This window comes from Labrus bergylta, chromosome 21 (assembly GCF_963930695.1).
Source record: "Labrus bergylta chromosome 21, fLabBer1.1, whole genome shotgun sequence".
NCBI lineage: Eukaryota > Metazoa > Chordata > Actinopteri > Labriformes > Labridae > Labrus > Labrus bergylta.
This window is the reverse complement of record NC_089215.1, coordinates 23,010,223-23,030,338: the sequence shown is the minus strand read 5'-3', so window position 1 is coordinate 23,030,338 and position 20,116 is coordinate 23,010,223. Positions and strand designations below refer to the sequence as shown.

Here is a 20,116-nt window from a genome sequence, read left to right as displayed (position 1 = left end):
TAAAGGTAAGCAGCTTTCTCCAGACAACGCAGGATTTCTTTTTGATTATGCTATTTTACCCAATTGTCAGATAAACTTCATGCGCAATTCAATCACCTTAAGAGTCATTCAACATCATTATAAGCTGCAATATACGCTAGTTTAGTCCTAAAGAATGCTTGAAAGATATCTACGTAGTATAATATTTGTATACATTTTATTATTAAATATAGGACAGCGCTTTTCTTTTTTCTGTTTGTTTTCTTTTAATTGTTTTGCCCTTCATCTACAGGATGTACACATTAAGGTACAGCATAATTCGTGAAAAAGAAAAGTTCCCCATATTAGCTAAAGTTCAGTAAATAAATGACATTAACCCCTCCCCCAATGTGACTCTTAACCAATAAGAATGAGATAGGGGCGTGGAGCTGTAATGTTTACGTCTAGCCTGTCAGAAGTGGGACAGAGTGCAAACTGCACCTGTCACACGGGCGGATTCAGAGGCACAGCAGCGTTTAATGAGCCACTGCAAGACTGTGTATAGAAAGACTACTGTAAGGTAAGAACATACACCGTTTTTCAAATGTAGGGATTTGTACTGGACTGTGGTTGACTGACTTTCCAGATAAAGTTAACGCAAAACAACAGTTATAGTGTTGAATGTAAATAAAGTATGATGAGTTTTAAACACTGAAATGATGCTCTTTGGTGACTAGCAGAGCTTATTAAAGACAGTCCATGTGCTCTGACTTGTGTCTAAACTTGTGTGGATCGCTAAGAAAAGACACTACTGTTGTGTTTGAATAGAAAGTCGTGTGTAAGACAGTCTGGGAATAGCTGACATCTAAGAAAACCATTGACGTCACTGTCTTTGTTCTAATATGACAGCATCCATATCATATCAGTCAAAATTATGGTTGGCAAAGGTACTGTAGTGCGTCTTCACTGGGTTGTCCAGATGATGCATTTACAGTATGTAGGGTAAAGACCAATTAAATTGAGACTAGCTCCAGACTAGCTAATCTAAATTAATGGCAGTTATCTCCTGCACCTGCTTGCAAAGTAGTCACCAGCTGCTGTGTTCAGAGGAGGCATTAACAGAGACATGCTATCAGGCTGACAGTGTTGACGAAGTAAAAACTTGTTGCAGTCATTTCTGGGTTATTAAAGAGTGAACTCATAATAATTGTTTGTAATGTAAAAAAAGAGAGAAGTTTCAGAAAAACAACTATACAGATAACTAAGAATAAAGCTTGTTTTGTTTTATTCTGTAAAAACATTTCACCAACAAAGATGGAGGACAAATTCCTAAAATGTTTTTGTTATTTTTATTGCATCAACTTCCCTGATTGTTGTTTTGTTTTTAGAAGAAACACACTTGTTCAGTGTTCATTTGTCACATTAAAATGTCTCCCATTGTAATAATGGTGTAAACTTTGACCCAGGATTTCCTTTAAAATTACAAATAAGTAGGTCATAAATGGAAAAAGGAAAAAAAAAAAAGGGTCTCACAAATCTATAGATTCACTTCACAGAAACACATCTTGTTTAAATTAAATTGCCAGATCCTCTTGTAACAAAGTGTTACAGTCCATATAAGCAGCAGTAAGATGTTTGATTTATGATCAATACACAATGCAGTCAGCAGGTCATGTGACCTTATCTGTGTATGGGCTGATGCAGCTCACTGACAGACACGCTGCCACAGTGGCAGAGCAGAGGGATAGGTTTAAAGGTTAAACAAGTGCATGGAAACACTTCCTGCTGCCAACTGTGACATATGGGCTTGATGGAAAAAAGGCAGGATAGCACACAGGGCTCAGTCTTGATGTGTGTCGTTTCCTCACAAGGATTGTTTGCAACTTCACAATCAATGTGAGAGCTGGTGTAGAAGGGTGAGGTAGTTAAAAAATGTCTCCAGGTCACTGTTAATAACTGACCTACTTTCAGCCGCTCAAGTTTATGAGACATATGAGAAACATGCAAACATGCAAATACGTTTTAAAAAGTTGAGTCAGTCCCTGTTTGCTGTACAAATCAGCATCATTTCTCTACTAAACCCCTCTTTAATATGAAACATCATGTCATGCTCTCTTCCATCCTGAATCTCTTGTATCATCTGATATGCATCTGTTGAGTAAGAATATATAAGCTGGGAAATGTAGTTCACCACTGACCTTACTTGACCTACATTGGTGTGTGTGTGGTCTATGTGGCCCCTGCCAGCTGGTGGTAAGGTGTCAGGTCTGTTGTCCACAGAGCTGCCATGCTGAGGAGAGGCAGGAACGGGCGAGCTCGACACGTGGCCTTGACTGAAACACGGCACGAGACAGATGCCATGGCAGTGATCCAGACATCGGACAGGGAGGAGTGGGAGGGCCGGACGACTACACAGGTGAGATTTTATGAGGAGGCAGTAACATTTGAGAAAGAAAAGAGTCTGGAAAGTGAGAAATTTAGAATTCAAATATGTTTTTATTAGTAGGTTGCTCAATTTGACAATGTAATTTCAATTGTTTAAATATATACTCCTCCTGGGGACAATAAAGTATATGTAATCTAATATATACTTTAATTTTTTTGCATTTGATAAATTTAAAAACAAGAAAAATAGACACACTGCACAAATACACAATACTCCAAAAGGACATTTACAATCAATACCAGTAACCTTTTTTATCATGCACTTTTTAATTCTGAGTTACAATGTGTTCATTGTTCATTGTTCAAGAAGCAAAATAAAACCGACAGGTCATAAAATCATGATCATGAAAGAAACAATTAAGAAATAATTATTCAAAAGACTTAAAGTGAAATTAATTAAAGAGTTATAAAAGAAGGAAAATGAGGTTGGAAGAAATAAAAAGGAGGCCAAAATACCCCCCTGGGATTACTCAGGATGTGTGTGGGGGACACACACATCCTGAGTAAGGCTTTGTATTTGCTTATTAATATGATAATAATTAAGTTTTGGCTGCAGACTGAGACACTTAAGCATCTTTTCTTAGCTTGATATAAGAAGTGTTTAATATAAAGAACAGTTAAATGAACAAGAAGGATTTCTTCTGAGCACCAGTAGTTTTCCACTGGGACTGCCTCTTCTCTGAAAAGGCCATCATGGAGACCCGGTCAGGTCATCAAAGGCAGGGAAAGGGGGGCTTGTTATATTTGGAAGGGGTCTAATTTTACTTATGGGCACACATGTCATCTTTCACCAATAGGAAGCAGGAACAGCTTTCAGGGAAAAGGCATTCTTGTTCAGCCTGTGAAACATGACATACAGGTCAGATGGCTCTCACTTTGCTCCCAGTGAAATCCAAACAGGACAACCTTGCACTCCTTCAGTTTCTCTCCCTGCCGGCGCTTTACAAAATCACAGCTTCCCTAAAATCCTTAGGCTCTTCTCTTGTGCTCTGATCTAATTCCTTTTTCCCTCGTGCCGAGCCAACATCCCTGCCTGGACCATGGCCACATCTATGGACTTACCAGATGCTGTTTGCAATGTTTGTGTCACCCAGATCAGCGACCCGCAGGAGTCTGAGGTGGATTATCTGTCCAGTTCTCAGATGGAGTCTGAGGCGGTGGCCCTGCCCAGCACGGAGCCAGTGATAGGGGAGTCCTTCTGCCAGTGTGAGCGACAGGAAGAGTTCAGCCCGGGCTTTGGTGTCACCAGTGACTGCCTCTGTGGGGAGGAGGATCAGGGTGAGCAGAATACAGATACAGCATATGACTGATGGGACACTATAAGGACTTGTTTGTCGATAAATCCCACTTAAATTAACTTCTCTAAACAATAGCTACACATTCAGATATATTACTAACACAGTTTGTGTCTCCTCAGGTTTTGATTGGGTGTGGGATGAGCACTTTAAGTCTTCTGGAGCCTTCCTCAACTGTGACAGTAGGAAGGTGACCTTTCACTCCGACTACAGCTGCGGCACAGCGGCCATCCGTGGCACCAAGGAGCTCGCAGACGGCCAACACTTCTGGGAAGTGAAGATGACATCTCCTGTCTATGGAACTGACATGGTGGGTAGCAGAAGCTTTACTTCTTCAGATAACAAAGGCACCCGGGCTTATTTGGAAATCTCACTTTGGTTTTTATTGATGTTGAGGCTCATCAACGACTGCTGTTGATGAACCTGGTTTGATCCTTTTTATTTGAATGTTTGATTGTGCAGATGGTGGGGATAGGGACCTCAGAGGTGAACTTGGAGAAGTTCAAGTACAGCTTTGGCAGCCTGCTGGGCCATGATGAGGATAGCTGGGGGCTCTCATACACAGGTCAGTAAAACAGGTTAAATGTACCACTGAGGCTTTCCACCACTGGTATGAAGAATGTTGAAAAGTGAAATATTGAGGTGCTTGTACTTCACTTGATTATTTTATTGTATTTAACTCCAAACTTCTTAATTTGACTTTGTGGATTTTTATAATTTATAAGTTTTTTTTTCTTTGACTTTTTTTAACTTTGAAAATAAAAACATTTTTTATATTAAACCATTGTGTCATTGTGTAAAATAAGCAGTGACTGGTCAAGACACATTTCTGAAGTTATTCTTTAACTGTTTCTAAAGGTTTCTTTAAATAGGGCAGTAAAGAGAAGACAACATAATCTTCTGCTGCACACATTAGTCCATTTTCTTTTTTTGTACAATTCTCAAATACATGCAATCCTGTCAGGTTTTTCATAGTTTTGCTCCATTTGCCCTCAAAACTGTTATTTAATAAATTAAATTAAATTAAATTAAATTAAATTAAACTTTATTTGTAAGGGACCATGTGCCACTAAAACATAAATGTAACCATTTGATGCATTGCACTAGAGTTAGCTTTGGGCTAATTTACATCTGCAGTCCCTTGAGACCCTTCAGATTCATCTTGTGACCCCTAAGATGGGGCAAAGCTCTACATTGGAACTGGAACTGGATTAAAATACCTACAGTGTACATGAAGTTAATTAAAAGTTCATTTTTTACTGCTGATAAATCGTCCTTTTACTTTCACTTAGTAAGATTTTAGTTGGCACAACCTGTAGAAATGTATTTTGTAGTATTGCTACGTTTACATACTTCTTCCATGGATACTTGTTTTTACCATTACTCACCTATTTGGCATCTCTTTGTGTTTAAAGGTCACTTCCAGCACAAAGGGGACAAAGTGAAGTTCTCCACTCGGTTTGGTCAGGGCTCCATCATCGGAGTTCACCTAGACACCTGGCACGGCACTCTGACCTTTTACAAGAACCGATACTGCATAGGTGTGTTTCTCTGTAATACTAACAGATCTTATTCATCAGCAGCATCTTTATCTCCCCTCAGGCGATCTCACTGTACCACCTTTCTGCTCCAACAGGTGTCGCTGCCACGCGCCTGCAGAACAAGAAGTTCTTCCCCATGGTTTGCTCCACAGCAGCTAAGAGCAGTATGAAGGTGATCCGTGCCTGCTACACACCCACCTCCCTGCAGTACCTCTGCTGTGCCCAGCTCCGCCAAGTGCTGCCCTCCTGCCCAGACGTACTGAATGCTGTGGAGCTCCCCCCCGGCCTGCGGACCCTCCTCCACACACAGCTCGGCTGGGTCTTCACCCTCAGCAGCAGCAGCCCGGAGCCTGACTTACCAGAACACCTGGACTTGAATGAGGTCTTCACGGAGGAGATTTGTCGGCCTTCCAGCCCTGTCCCGAGTCCAGTTTGCACCCTGAGTGCCTGCGCCTCCCCAAGCCCCTGCAACAGTCCACTTCCTGACTCTGTCCCCTACCCGTGCCCATGTCAGACGTCACTGCAGACTCAACCCTGCACATGCCACTGCCCTCCCACTCCCCCCAGCAGTGACTACGACAGCTGCTGCTCCGAGCCAGAGGATTACCAGTGCAAAAGATGCCGCTGGACATGACTCCGCTGTAAAAACTTTTAGGTTTTAATTTCATGGCATTCAAACAATGAACGGGCGAAATAAGAAACTATAAAGGCAGTGAGACATTCAAGGGAATTGGGATACCAGGGTTCTCATTTTATCCAACATCTATACGCGGGTCAATGAGAACCATTTGTACTGCACCTTTTCATTTTTTATTTATGCCAACCTAAGAGCATTTCAGGTAAAACTGTTCAGAAGGATAGAGTCCAGACAGGACAGGAACTGCTTTTTTGATACAGAAGAAATGACTTTTTGTACAGTTAACATGTTGTATTATCAGCGTCTGGCTCAAATACCAAAAGTTGTTTGGTAACCTTGCCGACAAGATGATTTGTTTTTCTATATGCAGTTTGTAATGAACTTTCTTACTCAGGAAATTCTGTAAAATAAAACCAAAATGAGAATTTCTGTTGCAGCTCATTTTTATAGGACATTTCAAATAAACAAAAGTTATGAATAGGGGCATCTAAGAATTTATCTCACATTGATACATAAACAGAGCACTGTATCAGAACAATACATCATATACTGTACATCCTTTGTGATCAGATTTCACTCCATGAGTTAGAACATGTGTATAGAAAGTGCTTTTGGTAAACATCTAGGGCTCATTATTAGACATCAACATATTAGCAGCTCAGTAGTTACATCCATTCATGTTGACATGTTAGTCCAGGACCAGCTGGGGGTTGGTGGCTGTGATGCAGCGGTAAACTCTGGCAGAAATGTCCGGTCCTACACGTCTCTCTTTACCTCCACTGTTCACTAACACACCGGCCAGCAGTCCTTTTCTGTCCGCCTCCAACTCCAAGCTCTGGTATGCCTAAAAATCATGACATATTTTATTTAACAATGTTTTCTACTTAATGTATGTCTTTTTCTGATTTTATGAATTCACTTTTAATTTGATTAATCTCAAACATTTCCAACATTTAATTTCTCTTCATCAAGCAAAAGACAAAACAAGTTTGCTTTTATATCTCATTTTCAAAGAATCATTTTGGATAAGTTGTTATGCATGTAACTGTGTCTTGCTTTGAGAGTGAATGGTTTAATAGGACTTAAGGCCACTCCCCCTGCCTCTCCTCATGCGTACCTGCAGAAGCAGCTGCGGTGACGGATATGCTGCTGTCACGGCTGAAGCCACAGCAGGACTAACTCTGTTAAGCTGTTGGATCTGTTTGCACCAGACCTGCGTCAGCCCCAAGCCGTCTCTCTCTACCCGCACCCCGCTGGCCCAGGAACCGTCCACACAGAAGGGCAGCTCTGCTTGCTCGCTCAGCAGTCTGACAAAATGAAGATAAGTCTACTTATTATCAATGAACAACTAGTGATCATGGATGTTTAATGCCTGATAGAAAGTTTGAAGTCTTTAATGTGACAATGACTTTGATGGCTGCGTACTTGAAAGGGCGTTTGGATAAGGCCTTGGTGACAGCATATACATGGTCAGTGACCTCCTGCCAGCCATCCAGGAACACCACTGAGATATTTTTGTAGAGCTCTAGGTAAACAAGAACCTGGAGAGGAATGGAAAAATAACATATGAAACCCCTCATCTTGTAGATCTGATTAGCTTTAGCCATGAAAGGTATAAAAAAAGATGGACGACACGACAGCTCTCCAAAAGTGAAGCCAAAACATTAAGCACTCCTCGTGCAGACCTAATGTTGACACAAGAAAAATGGGTCAAACTAAATTTTAAATACTTATGGAAACAGAGGTCTCACAAATGATTTTGTCTCATTATAGTTAGTTATTATCAAGCTGATTTATCACCAACTGTTCATTTTTCAGAACTTTAGTTACTTGGTGGTGAAAAGAGCGGATGTAACATTATGATTGAAGCTCCGTTGTCAATGCCGCTCCTGTGGGGATCTTTACCGGATTAGCAGAGTAGAGGAAACTAAACAAACTGAACTGAAAACCAACATAAGAGTCAGTTCTGTTGTGGACTGTACCAATCTGAGGCAGTGAAATGTGTGCTTTGATTAGCAGAAGGTGCAGGATGTCCATACATTAGCAGAATCTTTGTTGCACAACACAGGCTTCAAATGACATCACCAGCGGAACTTGTCAGCGCCTGTTGCAAGGGGTATTTGGCTTCACTTTTAAACAACAGGAGTGGGTGAAAACCTGTTGTCCATGTTTATATTCATTTCATTTCATTTCACTTGTTTATTTCTTTCGCACATGCCAAAACACAACGTTCACAGAAAACGATTCACAACTTTTTATCCCAATCCATGTTTGGAAAGGAGCAGGGAAAATAATAAATCTTATTTTGCCTGCTCCTCACTCAAAAAGAAAACAAGAAATATCTAGATGGTCTGTCCAATTACAATCGCTTGGCAACCATGACCCAGCAACATAAAAAAATCTGACAATTCAGAGTCTTTGACTTCACTTCCACATAAATAGGGAGGAAAACAAACACAACTAAAACACTAACTGCCAATTTCACAGTCTAATAACTGAAATATATTCACACAGCTCTTCAAGTCATTACATACAGACATGGTTTAAGCAGCCCAGCTCAAGTACTATAAAGAGTTAATTATGTGCAATATTTAAAAAATGTTAACTTTCAACCTTCAGAAAAATCGTTGGATAGTAAAACATTGGAAAAAGAACACTTTAGATCAACCAGCTGCAGAGTTACAGTCATAGTCCATTGTAATATCTTCTTATACTGTATTATTTAAGTTGTTGCTAGTTCTGCTTTATTTCCTTGTTAATTGTTTAGCACCAATACACCAAGTCAAATTTCTTGTATGTGTAAATGTACTTGGCAATAAACCCCGATTCTGGTTCTGATTCTGAACTGACCTCCTCTATGTCCACATTCTCCATCCCAAATTTGGATTGGAGGGTCTCGTCTAATAAACGCACATCACAAGCATTTGTCCTGTTGGCAATAATAACACGTGTGTTAACACCATAGGTAATGAAAGCTGGAACATAAGAAAGTAATCATTCTGTTATCTATGGATCATACACTCACCTGTAGTCTGTCACTAAGAGAGTGACCACCTTCTTAGCATCACTGTTGAGACACTCCAAAAGAAGACTGAGGATGGACCCTGTCCCTATCTCCTCCTCTTCACTATCAAGTACCTGGAGCTGTAACAAAGGAATATGAAGGAGTGCTTAGAATGCAGCATGGATGTAACTAAGACCACCAGAGACATTCATGTGAGCGTGCAACAAGCATAATTATTAACAATTTAAGAGGTTGCTTACTTTCTTCACGGAGATCACCATGTCCATAAACTCAGTCATATTCAGCACCAGAGTCACCTGCTCCTCCTCTAAAAAGCCTACTCTGCCATCTCCTCTCTAGGTTAGGCAAGGCAAGTTTATTTATATAGCACATTTCAACAACAAGGCAATTCAGAGTGCTTCACACAAGACATGAAAAGCATCATGACAGAGGAAAGAAACAAACATACATGCAGATGAGTACGTGTGCATTTAATATTTTCACCTAGTCAAAGCTACAGGATTGCAGAAGTGAAACACAGTATTTATGTTACATTAAGTCCCTACCTGGGGTAAGTCCCTCGTCCAGGTGATGCTGTGTGGAAGCTGTTTGCTCTCAATGTTGAACCTCCATTCAAATGTAACCAGGGTGTCGAGCAAGAAGTCTGAGCCATCCTGCTGCAGAAGAGCTGGAGAAGAAAAGCCCTAAACTCTTTACAGATTTACAATATGAACAATTCTGGTTTGTTAAGAAAAATGAAGCTACTACCCGAGTACTTCTGTTGGCTGATGGACGTAAGGAAGTGTGTGGTAAGCATAAAATAAATTTAACTAGACTTTTTATTGATTTATCATCCAGTAGCTAGAAAAATGTCACCAGATGTGTTACAACCTCTGGATCTGCATGTTTATTAAATTATTTGTTGCTATGTTTAAGGAAACCAAGAAGTCCTCATCCTAAAAATAGTTTGTTTAAATACAATTTATTTAGTAAACTTACAAAAATAAATGTTGAAAACCTAAATGATGAAACTCATTTTATGCAATACAGTTAATAAGCACTGTGAACCAACTTCTTTACAGCAAGTTGTTTGTACTTATTTGTCTGCAGCTTGTATGGCACCACAGCATACAAAAATATATAAACAAACAAGCTGTGTTAACATGTCTTAAAATCAAACTTCTCCAGATGTTATATATTACGGGGTTCCAAATGTGCAAACAAAGGGATGTGTGTGTTTAACTGTCCTTTAAAGGTACATTTAGTGTTACAGACCCTAGTTTCGGTGTGTCTTTTGCTCACATGACCACACATTTGTCAGTGTCTTTTGCTCACCTGGTGATTAATTTGTCCATCAATTCTGCTACAAACGTTTGTAGTTTTGTTGTACTCCCTGTTATGTGTCCTCTGACAGCCTCCTTGTTGTTCTGATGAGTTGTCTGAATGTGTCGTTCTGATGTGAATCATTATACACTTTTCTTTTTTTATTTTAACGTATTATGCCAAAGAAATGTCAATAAATCCCTGACTTTGGACAAGCTTTCCCTGTACACCTCCTGGAATTATATTTTCCGACAGCATGAGAAGGCAGCACGGTCAGTCTGTGTACCTGGATCTATGCAGACAGTCAAACACTTCAGGCAGTTCTCCGGCCGCAGACTCTTTAGGTTCTCTGCCGCCTCTCTCCTTCTCTGCTGCTCCTGTCTCTTCTCCTCCTTCTCCCGGGCTCTGGCTGTTCTCCGCTTCTCCCTCTCCTCCCTCCGCTCCCTGGCTCTGGCTGTTCTCTGCTGTTCTCTCTCCTCCCTCCGCTCCCAGGTTCTCTCTCTCTCCGCCTCTACCTCCCCCTTGGTGCGGCATTTTCTTGCAGGACTCGGTTTTAGTAAATCTGTTCGCGGTGGAGACAGTGAAGAACTTTTAACTGACTCACTTGTGTTGTCTGCAGGTAGTTGGGTGATTTTGCAGGAATGGTCTGAAGTCTGATTCTTTATGGACACTTTGCTGCTGACTGTTGCTGCATGTCTGCTTTCCTCCTGGTTTAACTCGGTTTTCGTTTCAGTGTCGCTTTCCTCAGATTCAGATATTTCCCATGTTTTAGCTCTGCGCAGAACAGACATTTCATATGTTTAAGACATATTCAAAAGCCTCCCAAACACCTTTGCGTACACCACATTCTTCTTCCTAATTGAAATCCGTCTCAACTCGACGGTGTCCGCTGAGGGACAAAACAGTAAACCGCGCTTTATAATATAATATAATATAATATAATATAATATGATATTATATGATATGATATGATATGAAATGATATGATATGATATGATATGATATGATATAATATAATTAAATATAATATAATATGATATAATGTGGTGATTTTATACTTCGCTCACGTTGATGTAATTCACTTGCAGCTTTATGGTAAATACTTTAAAATGTATTTTTAAAATTTAGAATATAACTATTCTATTCTATTAATCTTATAACCTATATTGTTGCTTCGGCTTCTAGTTTTTCCTTATTCATAACTGTAGAAAATACTTTAAATGGAAAACTGAAACTGCTCAATAAAGTTTTTGGGAATAACAAATAAAAAAACCCACTGAATCCAGCGGAACGTTTGCTGTCTGCGCAGATTTCCAAACGATCTGCTGCGTCCCTGCAGAGCTGCAAGTCTTTTTAGGGTTAGTAAAGCTGTGGCCGGCGGACCGCAGCAGGAGAATCGTAGCAGCAGACTGCTAACCTGTTTCACCAGCTTTCCATGTAAACAACTCTGAAATGATGTGATTAGAACGTTTTTGTTTTGTAGTCGCTGTGCTTTTTTTCTTACCATGACGCAGCCAGCAGAGAAAGGTACGTCTGAATATATTTTTTTATTTGACCGAAGTTGCTCAAATCATTGTATTGTGAACATCCAGACCCCTGTCTCACAACCCTCCGGATACGTCCCTAAAAAACTGACCGGGCCACAGAACCACCCACTCAACTCTTTACACTTCAAGTCTCTTGAAAAAGCTCATGTGAATAACTAGGAAGTTGCCTAATGGTTTGTTATTTCATTAATGTCTTATTCGCTGTTTAATTTAGCCTACTAACACACTAAGCTAACTCAGCTAACTCTCACAACAACAGATTGTTTTCCTCTGGAGGCCAACATGAAGGTCTTCAATGGACCGAGTTAAACTATAGATACTTCAAGACCAAACAGGTTGTTTTAAGGTTGTTGTTTTTTTCTCAGTGTGAGAATTTAGTAAGTAGGCTACATCTGTTGAGGTACTGCACTTTCGTATTTCCACTCAGTACAACTTTATACTTGTTTGGTATTCAAATATTTATTTGGCACCATGAGGTATTGGGTAAATATGAGATTCAGATGATTACTATGAAATAAATCAATTACAGTCAGTATAATTCACATGATAATATCCTGTCTGTATTATGAGTACTTGTTAAGTTTGGCAGTAAATCGTAATGCTCACTAGTTTAAGTATGAAGGGCATTTATTTGCTTCTTTCAATGATGTAAGTTTAAAGTGAGACTGTACAAACCAGAGTGTTTTATATATGAACACATGCTTTTCAGTATGTTTAGAATGAACATTGTAATCAATGGCTCTTGTGGGTGTCAATGCCCAAACCACTCAATGGTATCAGCTTGCCAACGCTCAACTTTTTTAAATACTGATTTGTTTGTTGACTCTGATTAATCTCCTTCTGTTGTTTGTTTGTGAATATATCTGCATTATCTGGGTGGACTGTGGAACAGAATTGCCCTCTGTGTTGAGGAAATGACTAAGACTTGACTTCACACAATAAGACTCAGTTGACTCAGATGGCTTACGTTGATGAAAGTTTATACATAAGAAGAATACTCATGAGGAGACATGATTCAACATCACACTTCTGTACTCGTGTCTTGCTCAATCACATCTGCTGAACTCTTCAAAAGGCATCGCATATATCCTAGAAGACATTATCATTATCAGGGTCGTGTCACATTGACCCACCTAGACTAATCTGTGACATCAAGTAGACAATAAGTCTACCAAACATCAGATATCAGGAAGAACAGTTGACACTCTCTAAGATGTACTTGGTGTTCTAATCACAACTGAACTCTGTCAGGTCTGACTGACAATAGAGAACAATAAATAAACATAACGACGTCTGTACATTAGAATCTAAATAATTACAGAGATTCCACCACACTCTGGGATAAATGAAGTTGTCTTAAGTGATAAATGCAACAATAAAGTATAAACTTTCATGCTGATTTTCTATGTATAAAAAAACAGAGGTGTTGGTTTTTCTACCTGTCTTTGAAATTGCCAGGAAGGACTCATTCTTCACTCTTTTTGTTATTCTACAGCGTATTATCGCTTTGTGGTGCTGTTCTTCAACTGTCTTCTGACATTTGGCTCCTACTTCTGCTTTGACATCCCCAGTGTTTTGCAGGATCAGTTCCAAGGGGTAAGAAAGTCTGAGGTCGCAGGGCAGACCAGCTTATAGATGATGATATCTCCACATACCACGATGATATCAAATGACTTTAATCTCTTTACTGGCTTTCTCTCGTCTGACAGAACCTGACATGTCCCAATTCCACCGTGATCAATGGGACAGTGGACTGTGTGGAGGGACTGGGGATGAGTCCTCAGCAGTATAATCTGCTTTATGCAATATATGCTTGGACGTAAGTAAACACACACACACGGCTTGTGCTGTAACATACTGAACGTAGAAAAGCTTGACTTTGTGTTTTTCTGTCCTATCTACAGGAATGCAGTCGTGGTTGTCCTTGCTGGTTTCCTGATTGACAAATTAGGAAATCGCTGTGAGTTTAAATGAAGTGTATCTGCAAATCTTTCAATCAAACAACAACAGAACAACTGCCTTCTGTAAAGTAGCTCTGTGTGAATTGATTCTCCTTGCATCCTCTCTGCAGTCGGAGTGTTTCTCTTCTCCTTCCTGTGCGTTCTGGGCTCGTCGCTGTTTGCACTGGGCTCTCACTTTAAAGGAACTCCCTACCTGCTGCCGCTCATGCTCACAGGCCGATTACTGTTTGGATCGGGCAACGGATCTTTGACCAGTAAGGCCTCTTTACAGGAAGTCACATGCTTGTGCAGTGTCAGCTCAGAGAAAGCTTCCTAAACCGCTCTCTCCTCTACTTTTTTTGATCAGTTGTTCAGAACCGCATCACAGCCTTCTGGTTCAAAGGGAAGGAGCTGGCCTTGGCATTCGGTGTGACCCTGGCATTCTCTCGCCTGGGGTCGGTCCTGAACTTCTTCTTCACCCAGAAGTTTGAGGAAAAATATGGCATGCAGTGGACCCTCTGGGGTGGTATGTAACGAGGGGATGGAAACCTCAAACTGTAAAGCATGACAGTAGAACGTATACAAGAAGTGGACGTCGCTTCTTGGTTTCAAAGTGAAGCCAATGTGGAGGTGCCTTGAAACTGTTTTTTTCTAATGACCAACAGGGACTCTACTTCTCAGCTGATTTATTACCTCAGACAAACACAAGTCTTCAAAGGAGCCGCCGATGACGCAATAATCGTCATTTTGCATCATCGGCAGCTTCTGTGGTTAGCGGGGTGAAACTGTAACGCTAGTTACTCATGTTTTCGTCCACTGAAGCTACAGACCAATCACAGATCAGTGGGTGGGACCTCACGCCCAGAATCAAAACTTAACGTCGGCCATATTGCTTGGTAGCTTGGTATGTGTTGTAGTAAATGTCTGTAACTAGAGGACCCTAGCTTCAGTGGGAGTGGCCTGTGGTGCTGTGCATTCTGGGAGTTGTTGTCTTTCATCCACATGAGCCAAAAAGACACTTTCTGCCTTTTCTCGGCCAAGAAGGCACCAACTTCAAAAGTTATTTCACATTTCTACTACATATATGACCCAATGTCAATACAGATTCATGTTTCAACAGGTGAAGTATCCCTTTAAGGACGTACCTCTTTAAACCAGGATAAAGTCATACCAGTGCAAATCCACCCTGTTGTTGAAACATGGTCATTTCTAGTTCCAGAAAACCAAGATGTTGACGGCCTAAAGCTGCCCCCAAGGCTTCAAAAGAGGCTTTTATATAAATGTCTGACTTTAGGGTGGCTACATCCATTTCTGTATTCAGGGTGTGAACGTAACATTTTCCCTTCTGCTTAATGTCACTTGATGCTTTGTTTCCTAGGTGCTATATTATGTGTGCTTGGCTTCGCATCCGCCATTCTCGTCAGCACGATGGACAAGATCGGAATGAAACAGCTTGGTCTTGATGGAGCCATTCAAGAGGAGTCCCGCAAAGTGGTACGAACACGATCTGACCTCCTTTTTTAAAAATAACATTTGATGAACTTCTTGATTTGTTTGTGTCCTGCAGTGTGAAGACTAAATGATTGTGTTTATTTAGAGAATTCAGGATGTGAAGCTCCTCTCGCTGAGATACTGGCTGCTGGTTCTCACCATCATGTTCTTCTACAATGGCATCTTCCCGTTCATCGCAGACGCCAGGTAGAGCCACTTAGACCATTCAAAACTGGATTTATCCCAGAGGGCAATTTGGTTCCACAGTCTACCCAATACATGCAGACATTTACAAACATCAGGCGGAGTACGTCAGAGACTACAAACAAATCAGTCCTTGATAAAGATGAGCGCTGGTATTCTGACACCCTCGTGTGGTCTCCTTGGGCAATGACACCCACAGTTTATGGACAACAGTGATAGATAAATAAGTAAATAAATACATAACCAAGACATTCTAGGATGCACTGCAATCACAATGAGGACTACATAAAAGGAATGTATGTACAGGCCCCTGTTGCAGGAGTCAGGAATAAACCACTGTATGGTTCAACATAAGAACAAGGGACCCGATAGAGATAATATTAAATCAGTGTTCCTAGGAAGCTAAGTGATCATTTATTGCCTTTAAATACTATAAAATGTTATAATTAATGTCTTGTATTTAGTTTTCTTCTGTGCACGTTGATTTGCATTGTGTCTTAAATGTGCTGCGTAACTTTACCTGCCCCTTCAAGACTATGTATAACTTCAGGACTGTGTTATTATGACCCAAGCACACTAACAAGAGTCCTTTTTGTCCGCTGTTTGTTCATTGTCCAGTAAGTTCATTCAGGATAAGTACAGTGGCTACAGTCAGAAGGAGGCGGCATACATCGCCGGGGCGGTGTACGACAGCTCACTGATCCTCTCGGCCAGCGTGGGCATTCTCATAGTAAGTATCTGGAACCTGGATATCTTATCTGTTGACTTACTTGTTCCACAATCTGTCGTCAAAAGTGTTAGACAACAAGTAACCATGTTGTGTTTTGTTGTCTACTTTGATGTTTTAGATGTTATCCATTCCACTGCACTATTTGAATTTCTCCCTCTACTTCTTTGTTTCAGGATTTTGTGGGTCTGAGGGGCATATTTGCTCTGGCCTGTGCCGTCCTCACACTGCCCGTGTTCGGGCTCCTCGCCTTCACATTTGTACCGCCTCTCGTCTCCACCATATGGCTCGGAATCACCTACTCTTTTGCAGCAGTATGTTTACTACCCCCCAAAAAGTGTCCAAAAATAAGTTTGTTATCGTGTTTAGAAAAGCGTGTTCCTTTAATTAATCCCACTGTGTCGCCTCCCAGGCGAGCATGTGGCCGTCCATCCCCCTCGTGGTTCCTCAGGCAACTCTGGGGACGGCCATGGGTATGGCCACCTCCATACAGATGATTGGGATCGGGGTGTCAAATCTGGTGGTCGGGCAGATTTTGGGCACCAAGTCCAGGTAGGAAGTAGTTCAGATGAGGAAGTTGTTGCAGACAGAATATGTCATGTGTTTGAACTCTCTGTTTGCTCCTGTCCAGTGAAACCAAGATTCCATTGTGGCGTTGGCAGAGGATGATGATCTTTATGTTAGCCAACACGGTCAGCTGCATCGTCACTTCAGTGCTGCTTAATGTTGTCGACCGCAGACAGGTCAGAAATCTTACACACTGCTCCTTTATTTACTACAACAAAAATCGGAATCCACTTTTTTTTTTTGCGTAATAAAGAGAATTTGTCTCGGAGTTTTGGTGCAAAACAGTGGACATAAAAACAGGAAACACGTAAACAGATGTCTGCTACCATCTAGAAACTGAAATAGAAGTTAAACAAAGAACAAAAATGTAAAACATATATGATACAAGTATGTAGAAGAAGCATGTGTCATTTGAAAAGGCATTCTCTTTGTGTCTGTTGTTTGCTGAATTTAGCAGTGTGTTGAGTTAGTCTGATTTTTCCTCTCCAGGGCGGGACCCTGAACAAGACGACCAAGAGGTCAGAGGCAGCAGAGAGAGACTCGGACAGAGAGCCGCTCAACCAGGCGGAGGAGGAGGAGGAGGAAGATGAGGAGGAAGAGGAGGCGGTCAGATCTCATTCTATCAACTCCTGAGCTTTTCCTCAAGTTTCAACAGTTTTCTCTTTCTCTTGATATATTTTTGTATGTACTAGTTTTTTTTTTTGATCATGGACTTGATGAATTACCTCATCTTACTACAGTGTATGATAGAGCAGTGCATTGAATCAGAATGATTCATGGTTATTAATAGTCAACCAGGTCAGGGCTCGACATTATTACTGGCCTGGATGAATGATTGACAGAGTCCGGCCCAGCTGATTGCACGTTCAGCTGACCAGCTCGGGTCAGTTCAAATACTGCCTGAAAAAAAAAATAAACAGTAACACGTTCTCAATTTCACAGCGCTATCCCGTCATACCGGTGTTTTGTCAGTAATTATTTTTAAACGTCGTTGTTAGGTGGGGGTTGTTTTTGTTTGTATAAATCCAATGAAGAAATCATGAAACAGACTGGAGATTATAACACCATTTAATCGGCCGAGGTCAGACAACTTCATCAAACAAGCATGCTTCCAAATCACTTGACTGACAAAGTGCTGACAAAGTAACAGTGTTCACAGTGCTGCTTATATTCTGTCAAATAGGTGCAACACACAAATTCCTTTATATTTGGGTGCATCACCATAAACAATGAAGATGACATGACACTGATTTGTATACGTAACAGATGTAGACTCTCTGTCTAGCAAACAGTTGCTGACAACATATAGTTGGCTCCTATCCAAACATAGATCTGCTACTAAATAGGTGCTTCACCCATATAAGGTTACAGCTTCAGACACCTAAAGGTAGGAGTGTTAACAGGTGGTAGACAGACTTGAATAATACATTTCACGAAGTTACCAAGATGAATGAATTTCATGAAAATTCGTACTAACAGTCGTGCTAATAACTGCTACAGCATCAACGTATCATAAGCGCTTGTGCGTGCGCATGTGTGTCACAGTTGAAAGGCAGCCGAGGTTTCACTGCTGTCACTCCTGCTCGCTACTCTCGAATTGAACACTGGCACACAGATTTTATCGCAGGTTTTCTCTGATAAAAAAACATGTTTTAAAACCATCATATCCCGACAAAAGCAGAGCTAAAAGCAGAGCTAAAATCAGCATTCAAAGGAAAAAAATCACCGGAAGAATAAAGAGTGACAGCAGGGCATGACGGAAACAGAAGGGAGAAAAGTTTGAGCCACAGTGACAGACAGCTGGAGGAGCTGGAACACATTAAAGTTAAAGACTAGATCCTGGTAAAGATAAAAGTTATTTACAAATCATCTTAGCCCTTAAGAGAGCTCCTAAAGTAAAGATCTAAGAATTAAGAGTTTCTCACAGAGAAAGAAGAAGGAGAGATTCCAGATCGATCACAGCCTCATAATAATATCAGATTAAATAGACTCTTACAGTTACCAGCATGGTGAATAAACATGAGCACATAAATATAAGAAAAATACAAAATATTTTTATAATTAGAGTTCAATTAATTAAATAAAAGTTGTAATTGACTTTTGCATCAGAATGGTTCAAGAGTAAATTGGTGACTGTTATTTTTCGAATCAAAAGTAATGTTCCTGGGCCAGCGGTTACTGCTACATATATTCACTTTTTGAAGTATTACACAAGACAGACAGTAGTGACAGAAACATGGCATCAGAACATAGACAGCCAAAAATAAATCTTTTTATGTCATGTAAAGAAAATGTCACAAATATGTCAGGTCTGTGTGAATATACTGTAATTGTCTTTTATGGTTCTAACCCAACACAGTGAATTATTTGTATGTTTTGTCTTTGTGTTTTTGGATATCTCTTCTTGTTTTGAAAAAAGGGATTTTTGATCTATTTCATATCACAGAAAAGCAAAAATAAAATCTTATTACCTGTTTCCATATGTGATTTTGCGTTACATGTATGTCCTGAACAATATTAGACACCAACAAGTTTGTCATAGTCTGTCTCTTTGCTACGGTAATCACATTCACACAGTAGCATCATGAATCCACATTTCTAACACTTTCTGATCCAAAGAGGGAACTTTGGGCAGACCTAATTAAATAGTTTCACAGAAACAGTGTTTAAATGTAACAGTGTAGCCCTGGTTAATAAACCCTGCAGACCATTATCATCCCTGAGTTGCAGCTCTGCATAACATTGAGGAGCTTGACAATGATATATCTCTCCTCCCAACATATTCCTGTCTCTCTTCTGCTGTCTAATCTAATAAAAGCCCCAAAAATAACTTACAAAAATAGACATAACAAAAAGGGACGATATTAACACAACTACTTTACAATATATATGGTTATAAAATAACGATATAAATTCAAAGAACCAGAATCATTTTTTACTGAATACTCAGCTCAGCGTTTGTACCACATTATAACCACTAGGTAGAGCTCTTTCCACATTTGCTTTCAATGACCAGAGAAACTTCAGTTTATATAGTCAGTGTGTCATTGTTTGTTTTTCTCCGTGGATTTTACTATAACCTCGCTCTGGGTCTTCAGCTATTTTTTCTAATATGCACTTTTATATTTGATTTACTTGGAATCCCTGTAACAAGATATTTGTCTATATATTTGAAACCTTTGTCTCAGTCATTTAGAGTATTTTAAGGGGAGGTAGTCATGACAACCGCACTTCAGGTCACATCCATCATACTGTCATCGACTGAAAGAATGTAGACTACATTTAAAGAGCTGCAGCAACATTTCATTTGTGCTTGAATAGTGAATGGACATGTTTGTTTTTCTTCATGGATAAAGTTGGTCACGTGGTAGATCTTTAACGTTTTTTTTACCCAATCGGAATAGGTTTAGGCAGTGATATCCCCAAAAGAAAAAAAT

General features: G+C 40.2%; 3 protein-coding genes across 4 annotated transcripts; 2 read left to right on the top strand and 1 right to left on the bottom strand.

The window, feature by feature from the left end:
* The first annotated feature begins 384 nt into the window (after positions 1-384).
* spsb3b (splA/ryanodine receptor domain and SOCS box containing 3b) lies at positions 385-6,301 on the top strand. 2 transcript variants are annotated; one of them, XM_020637546.2, is made up of 7 exons: positions 385-538; positions 2,239-2,374; positions 3,498-3,681; positions 3,821-4,008; positions 4,161-4,263; positions 5,114-5,239; positions 5,335-6,301. In XM_020637546.2, the coding sequence occupies exons 1-7, from the start codon at positions 498-500 to the stop codon at positions 5,871-5,873; spliced, it is 1,317 nt and encodes a 438-aa protein (XP_020493202.1). In that variant the 5' UTR covers positions 385-497; the 3' UTR covers positions 5,874-6,301. The 2 variants fall into 2 exon arrangements, with proteins under 2 accessions (XP_020493202.1, XP_020493203.1); XM_020637547.3 differs by having other exon boundaries at positions 429-538; positions 2,206-2,374.
* LOC109986758 (probable crossover junction endonuclease EME2) lies at positions 6,036-11,091 on the bottom strand. The gene is made up of 8 exons (XM_020637545.3): positions 10,490-11,091; positions 9,447-9,568; positions 9,141-9,236; positions 8,902-9,020; positions 8,727-8,805; positions 7,302-7,417; positions 6,994-7,183; positions 6,036-6,720 (listed from the first exon to the last, which is right to left on the bottom strand). Exons 1-8 carry the CDS (start codon positions 10,992-10,994, stop codon positions 6,565-6,567), a joined length of 1,383 nt encoding a protein of 460 aa, XP_020493201.1. The 5' UTR covers positions 10,995-11,091; the 3' UTR covers positions 6,036-6,564.
* A 408-nt stretch (positions 11,092-11,499) lies between these two features.
* Positions 11,500-19,155, top strand: mfsd1l (major facilitator superfamily domain containing 1-like). Its single transcript, XM_020637544.3, has 13 exons — positions 11,500-11,730; positions 13,246-13,346; positions 13,460-13,569; positions 13,655-13,710; positions 13,822-13,965; positions 14,058-14,216; positions 15,069-15,184; positions 15,288-15,388; positions 16,004-16,115; positions 16,289-16,426; positions 16,525-16,664; positions 16,744-16,855; positions 17,169-19,155. Exons 1-13 carry the CDS (start codon positions 11,709-11,711, stop codon positions 17,310-17,312), a joined length of 1,455 nt encoding a protein of 484 aa, XP_020493200.1. The 5' UTR covers positions 11,500-11,708; the 3' UTR covers positions 17,313-19,155.
* Positions 19,156-20,116: the final 961 nt, after the last annotated feature.